The sequence below is a fragment of the Embiotoca jacksoni genome, unplaced genomic scaffold (genome assembly GCF_022577435.1).
Source record: "Embiotoca jacksoni isolate LCO1_2020_lvr unplaced genomic scaffold, fEmbJac1.0.p SCAF_132, whole genome shotgun sequence".
In the NCBI taxonomy this organism is placed as follows: Eukaryota; Metazoa; Chordata; class Actinopteri; family Embiotocidae; genus Embiotoca; species Embiotoca jacksoni.
The window spans coordinates 79934-87433 of NW_027185266.1; the positions used below are offsets into that span (position 1 = coordinate 79934).

A 7500-nucleotide genomic window follows, 5' to 3' on the forward strand; every position below is an offset into this window, starting at 1 on the left:
ATGACATTTAACTCTTTTTTTTTTTTTTTCAAAGAGCGTCACCTCAAACTATCATTTCCCCCGACTCGGGAGTCAAATCATGAAACGATTTTAACCTAAAACCCGCGAAAGGGAGAGGAGATCATTTGCGGGATCAGCGTTGTCGAGCCACTCCGACTTTTCCCCCCTTTTTCAATAACACAAGTATCCGAGGTTGGCTTTCACAGTCCGCTGTAATCGGTCCGACAAACAACGCCGGCGTGAAAAGGTGCGATTTCATCACGTCGAGAGAGTCGAGGATCCAAATATCCGTCGCGTATTTATTTCTTTCTTTATATATTTGATTATAGTGAGATATACTTATACATAATATATATATGTATATATATATACGAAGGGCTGGCGTGAAGCTTGGACGAGGTATCTGGGGGGGGGAGGGGGGGGTTCGGTTTCCTTGTGTATCTGATTACTGGCAGAGAAGAATGGGAGGGGAGGGAGGGAGGGAGGGAGAACGGGGGAGTGGGGGGGACCGGGGGGGGGGGGGGGGGGGATGAAAAAGAAAGAAAACAAAAGAGGGAGAGAGAAAGTTGTGAGCGAGGTGCACAAAAGAGGGATACTAGAGAGACTCTGAGAGAAAGAGGTTGTTCAGGTTGGACGGACTCCAAGGTCTGCCCGTCGTCCCCGGCAACGGCTAATGTCTCTTCCGTTTCCAAACTTCCCGCTCATCCCCCGCCCCACCCCCACCCCACCCCCCCTCACTTTTTGATATCCTCTAACCCCAAACACCCGCTGTTCTCTCTCTCCCTCTCTTTCCACTATCTCTCTCCATCTTCTGCCTGTTATGCCCCCCCCACTCCCCCCCCCCCCCCTCTCTCCCTCCTCTGCTTTTGGTCCTTTTTTTGTTTTTGTTTGTTTGTTTGTAGTTCCTGAGTCCCGGCCAGGAGGAGCTCCAGCGGGGCCTCAGTCCTCTGCCGCCGGGCTCCACCAGCCTGGAGAGCTACCAGGCCGCGCTGGAAGAGGTAACGGTGTCATACAACATGATATCCACTTGTTATAGGTTTATTAAATGTGACCTGTTTTGGCGAAATCTGCCTCCACAATTACGAAAACACTTCGATCGGCTGTTTTTGCTCCGTCGGTACCTCGTGGCGCCACAACGGCGTCAAAGCATCGCCCTCTCGTGTAACGTCGCCCGGCATAACGGTCGGCGTGGTTACGACACACTTCTTTCACGCCGTTTAAACCGCCGGCCGTATCGGCTCCATCCGGTTTAAAATTTGCATTTAAACGATCTCCCCTACGAGTTTGAGGAGGCCGGGCCAATTTAGTTTTTTTCGCCCCAGTTATCCAAATAAAATGTGGCTCTTCCATTTCCAACACTTTTTTTGCAATTTGAACACTCTTTGTTCGTTTTGAACCTTTCAGCCAGCCGATTATGAATCACCCTCCGGCTTACCGTTTCCATTTTGCCCCCCTTCGTCGTCCCGCGTCAGCGGTTTTTTTCCTCCATTTTGCACACGCATCCATCCGCCGTTGAAAATAGTCCCCCAACAAATGCACTATTTGATAAAAACTACAGTGACCAGATGTTGTAATATAGAGCCTGAGCCTTTTTATACAAGGGAAACTCAGTTTTAGTTGGCACTGAGAAGAGTCGTATATATATATATATATATATACATATATATATATATATATATATATATATATACATATAAGTATGTTGTGTTTTGAAGGTGCTGACGTGGCTGCTGTCGGCCGAGGACGGCCTCCAGGGTCAGCCTCCCATCTCCACCAGCGTGGAGGAGGTGAAGGAGCAGTTCCACACACACGAGGTAGGAAAAGCATTGATTTATTTTATTATTATTATTATTATTTTTTATCTTGTGGTATAGATTCAACGGTGAAACGCAAACATCACAGGGTTTCGGTGGAGTTCCTTTTTTTTTTTTTTTTAACCGACAACGTAGTTTTTATAGTTAAAAACGTCGAGGAAAGTCAAAGTACTTTCACTCAAGATGTGTTTTGAGGGGTACTTGTATTTTTATTCTATGGTGTTTGACATTTTGACATTTTTTTCTTACACTCTTACTTACGTTTTACAATAACTTAAATAAATAAAAAATAAAGAAAAATTATAAATATGTCCACAATAAAATAAGTCATTCAAATAATAATAAAAATAGTAATAAATACTTTTTTTTTAAAAAGTAAGACCAATTAATAAATACACAAACTATATACACAAAAAATAAAACAACAACTTATAAAATATAATGCATTATTATATATTAAAGGACCTGGATAATAATAATAATACATACATAATCTCGTGTATTGGACAAGAAAAACATGTTTTTTCAGGACTTCTGAGTTTTGAAAACTATCATGCTGAAAGCGGCCTTTGTGTGCCGTTACTTTAAATACTCTCCCGAATTTTAAACGTGCTTACGAACACAATAACTCAACAATAACGCACAGAATAAACCACATGGTTTATTTCACGTAGTCCAACCTCCTCGTAACCGGAGTGTATTTAATGTTCCAGTTTGGAAAACTCTCACACGTTCTGGTATATATATATAAAAAAAAAGGAAAACTTTCTCTTAAGAATTTTTGTTTTTCCTCATCAGTACATCTGTTTGAAAAGAGCCCTCCGGGCTTCTGTACCAACATCTGGAATCTGACAGCAGCAGCACCTGTTGCTGGTGTTTAGTATTTATTTATTTTTTTTTTAGGACAGATTGCACCCTCGTCGGAGTTTAAATTTTTTCATGTTTGGGAGGGAGGGGGGGGGGGGCTCCATATGTTTCATACTACGATGATGCATTCAGCAGAGAAAGCTTCTGAGTAATGTCATAAATACACGTTACATATTCAGAAAATCCTTATTTTCTCGCCGGGAAAACGGAGCTGCTTTCGTCTCGAACTGCAAACAGACAAAACAAACCAGAAGCACATGTTTGTTGTTGTTGTTGTTTTTTTCCAGTCAGTTTTTTTTGGGGGGGGGGGGGGGGCCAGACGGAGGAGAAAAAACAAAAGCCAATAAAACTATAGAGGTTAAAGTAATAGCTGCCGTCAATCCATAAAAGCATAGCATGTCCAATTACTGGGGGAGAAAAAAACAAAACACCTCGGTGTTGTTGGAGGTTGAAGGGCCGGAAAAGCCGGCAGTAATGAGAGCGAAGTGGCACATCACCAAACAACAATCTGTGCCGTTTGGCAGCGGAAAGGGACAAAAACAAGAAAACAAAGAAAGAAACTGGAATCTGAAAAGGGCAGCAAGGATTGAACTCTTAGCTTCTCCCCGTTTACACTTTGAGTGCAAATATACATCAATAACTCGGCATTTAGTTTTAGTTGAAGTGTCAATTCAATTGTCTTTTATTCGCACGGCGCCAAATTGCAACCGCACTTTTGGTGGCACTTTAACGCGTCGAAGTCTCGGCGAGAGGACTTCACGGCGTTTGTACGAACGGTTCCCAACGTGAAGCCGGGAAGGAAAAACAAAAACAAAAACAAAAAACGGGAAGAAAAAAAACAACAACTCGCAGCTCGGCGGACGTCTGAAGCTTCATAACCGTCAGCGTTCGTGTTCCCTCTGATGGAGGGGAGGAGAGGAGGAGGATGTGTGGGTGGGTGGGGGTGGGGGGTGGGGGGTTGGAGGAGGGTGGCCTTCCAGGAAACACCGGCTCGCAAATGAAATTAAGCGTCGACGGTTTCCACCGGCGCCAGACCCCTCAGAGAGGATCGCGTTAGAGTCGAGTGCTCGGAGAAGGCGGATGAAGCGCCGGAGGTGGGAGGTGGGAAATATATTTACGGGAGCAATTAAAGTGAAACGGGGAGACTGGTGGGGGGGGCACTCCTCCTCCTCGGCGTTCGTTAATTGGGGCGAGCTGCCGGAATTGAGCGCCCCTGTTTTTTTTTTTTTTTCTCCCCACCCCCCCCCCCCTGTCGCCAGGGATACATGGTGGAGCTGACCACCCACCAGGGCAGCGTGGGCCGCGTGCTCCGGGCCGGCGCCCCCGCCCTGCTGGGGGAGGGCAACCTGAGCGAGGAGGAGGACGCGGAGGTGCGGGAGCAGATGGGCCTGCTGAACTCGCGGTGGGAGCACCTGAGGGTGGCGAGCATGGACCGGCAGAGCAGGTACGTATCGCGCCGCCGTCGCCGCGACGACGGTAAGCGGAGGGAAAAAAAGAAAATAAATACAAGGCCAGAAGTGGAACCGACGAAATTATTATTTTCAGGAGGAACTGAATTCAACTAATGACATCATTAAAAAAAAAAAAAGAAAAGAAAGATGTATATCATGATAGCAGTTGATGCTTTTTGAATGGGAGTGTGTGGAGGCAGCTCCGTCAGTCTACGTCCATATTCATAGTCTGTTCTAGACATACGATACAATAATATACAGTATATATAATAATAGAGTCTCGAGAAACAAACAAAAACAAAAGAAATAACAAGGAAAAACTGAGAAAGGAACGGAAACTCAGAGGAAAAGTATCATTAAACTGTGATGAAAGCTGTAAACACACACGCGCGCTAAATCCCATCCAACACTAAGCTAAATTAAAAAAAAAAAAGAATAAAAGCTTTGTCTCCTTTTCACACGACGAAGCGAACGCTCGCCAACGTTCGCGGGCACAAACAGCGAGCGGGCCTTTTTTTCTTTTTTTTGTTTTCTCATTACGGGCGAAATCCAACGATAACTGACACTGAGCCAAATTTAATTAACTGCGCAGCTATCTTCTTTGATAATCTCGTTGATTCGAGCGCGGAGACGTCGCCACGACTACCGGCGCGCCACTCAGACGGGACAGCCGGGGCGTGTTTTGTAACGGAGCGGGTCGAGGAGAAGTCGCCCTCCTGAACCAATTAAAATCAGCTTTGTACAACGGAGCACTTCCTGATTGGTCCGACTGTAACATCTGGAACGAATCAGCGTAACAGCTGCACTGGAAAGTGTCACTCCGCGTGATGCATAATTGGAATTTCATAAAATATGCAATATAATGTTGTTTTTACTTGCTATTTATTAAATGTGACCCGTTTGGCGAAATCGGGTCTTTTTTATTTTTTCATCCTTTTTTTTTGTCGCTCGTTTGGTTTTAACACGACACGGCGCGAAAATCTTTAAAAGCGCCCCGAGTGCACCGATATCTCTTTTTTTTTGAAGGATATCTTCCTCACGAGATGAATCGAGACGGAGGGCCGGCTGAGCAGTTTATTGTTTCTACGTGCCGTATCGGTAATCAGTTTGAGAAACCTTCTCGAGGATAAAAACGGACTCCATCTCGTCTCCGTTGCTAAGGGTGCGTTGCTAAGGGGTCGGCCTACTCCCCGGAGCGGTAAACACCGCGCACGCCACATAAAAGCCTACTCGCGCGACTGGTTGTTTTTCCAGTTGTCGGGCATCACCCCGCGCGTCGCCGCGGAAACGGAGACGGCACTAAACCAAAAGTTTGATGTTTTTGAGAGCCAATCGCCACATGAATTCACAACGTGAAAACATTTCGATCCCATGTTTTATTTAGTCGGTAACTTGTTGTTGTTTACCCCCGCCCTCCCCCCCTCCGCCCCCGCCCCCGGCAGACTCCACGAGGTCCTGATGGAGCTGCAGCACCGGCAGCTGCAGCAGCTCACCGACTGGCTGGACGTGACGGAGGCCCGCATCAAGAGGATGGGCGCTCAGCCGCTGGGCCCCGACCTGGAGGACGTCAAGCACCAAGTGGAAGAGCACAAGGTGGGGTGGTGGTGGTGGTGGTGCGGGTGGGGTGGGGGTGGGAGGCTAACGCACCTACTTCCACGTGGGTCGCGATTCGTAAAGGGGAACACCGAAAATCCGAATGTTTTTCCCGGGCTCCGTTTGATTGACCGTTTGTGTGTGTGTTGCAGCTCCTGCAGGAGGACCTGGAGCTGGAGCAAGTGAGGGTGAACTCCCTGACCCACATGGTGGTGGTGGTGGAGGAGAGCAGCGGGGACAGCGCCACCGCCGCCTTGGAGAGTAAACTTCAGGCAAGCGCGCGCGCACACACACACACACACACACACACACACACGCTCAAATCTGCGCTACACAGGAGCGGTTGGGAAATTTTAACATCGTATAAAGTAGAATTGAAAATGAGTTTTAAGTTCATCACACCACAGAAGAATGTTTTCTTGACGTCAAAATAAAAAAACTATAAAAAAAAAAAAAACACCGACAAGTTAAATTCGGCTTTAAAACCGTTCTCTGCTCTGAGACGCCGGGGGGGGGGGCGAAACTCCGCCCACTCGCGGGAAGGCTCCGCCTCTCTCAAGACCCCGCGACCCGGGAAAAAGGACGCCGCGACAGTCGGACTACGGCAGGCTTAGCAACCGCTCATGCAGACGAGCTCCAGCTTCTTTATACCGTTTTTCCCCTGTGAAAGGGGCGGAGCCACGCCGAGGGCTTTCGTTTAAGCCCCGCCCACAAAAAGATCCTGAGCCGAAACAGTTTAACTCCACAATTCGGTGCGGCAAAGCTCTCCAACTTTTGCACGTTTTCTGCAACTCATTTCTCACAGGGGGCTTCCGTCATGATATGAATACCCGGTAGAAGAAAACAAGTTGACGCGAGTAAAAAAATAAATAAATAAATAAGAATAATTAGATTTCATTTTTGTAAATTCAAATCTTCGGCAGATTTGCTCTAATCCAGCGACGTGTTCAAACAGGAAATGGAGGACATTTTAAGATAATTGGACGCGACTGAAAACTCTTCCTCTTGGGAAGAAAAAAAAAAAAGGTTTTGCATATTAAAAAAAAAAAAACAACAACAAAAAAAAAAACTAAAGCTCTGAAAAATGAGAATCTCTCTCTAAACTTTACTCATCGTAGGGAGAGAAATGTACATTAACGCCGCGCTGCTTCTGGAGTCGAATGACTGTGTCGTATTAAGCCGTGACTCCCCCCCCCTTCCCCCCCCACACACACACACACACAAACACCATTTAGATATTTCGAAAACCTCCTCGACACAGTTATGAAACAATATATATCTACTGACAATATTTTGTAGTGTAAAAACACAACACTCGAATTAAATGATTTCTTTTTTTCCCCCCTCGATATGAAGGCTAATATCGAAAATCTGGAAGTATTATCGAATTAAACGACGAAAGAGTCGGATGGCCTCGACTGTCCCGAATAAAACAAGATGATTAGCATCAGCTGTGACGACCGAGCTATGAGCTTCAAAGTGAAGGTCGTGAGATGACGCTGAAAATATTGTTGACTGATTCTATAACAAGGTGGTATTACTTTGATTGACAGCTGTCTGACTGCAGATCAGTCCACCGCATCCGTTGTCTTTTATTCACTCGAATAAGATTTGAGGGATATTTTTGTTCCGCAGTCGCGGTGAGCTTTATAAAAGCAGCTGAAAAGAAAAAAGAAAAAACAAAAAAAGTCAACTGGCACGAAACGAGCTGAATCCATTTTGCCTTTTGGCGATGTGGCGAAAAACGTTTCCGTCCCGCTGAGGGAAATAACTCA

The 7500-nt window shown here is 46.0% G+C and overlaps 1 protein-coding gene across 1 annotated transcript in view; it reads left to right on the plus strand.

Annotated features, from left to right (window-relative positions):
• LOC138196809 (dystrophin-like) overlaps nucleotides 1-7500 on the plus strand; it is a 137202-nt gene that overhangs the window by 46932 nt on the left and 82770 nt on the right. The window contains 5 exon segments of the mRNA XM_069147172.1: nucleotides 903-998; nucleotides 1716-1814; nucleotides 3941-4125; nucleotides 5575-5725; nucleotides 5878-5997. Coding sequence (XP_069003273.1) covers nucleotides 903-998; nucleotides 1716-1814; nucleotides 3941-4125; nucleotides 5575-5725; nucleotides 5878-5997 — 651 coding nt within the window.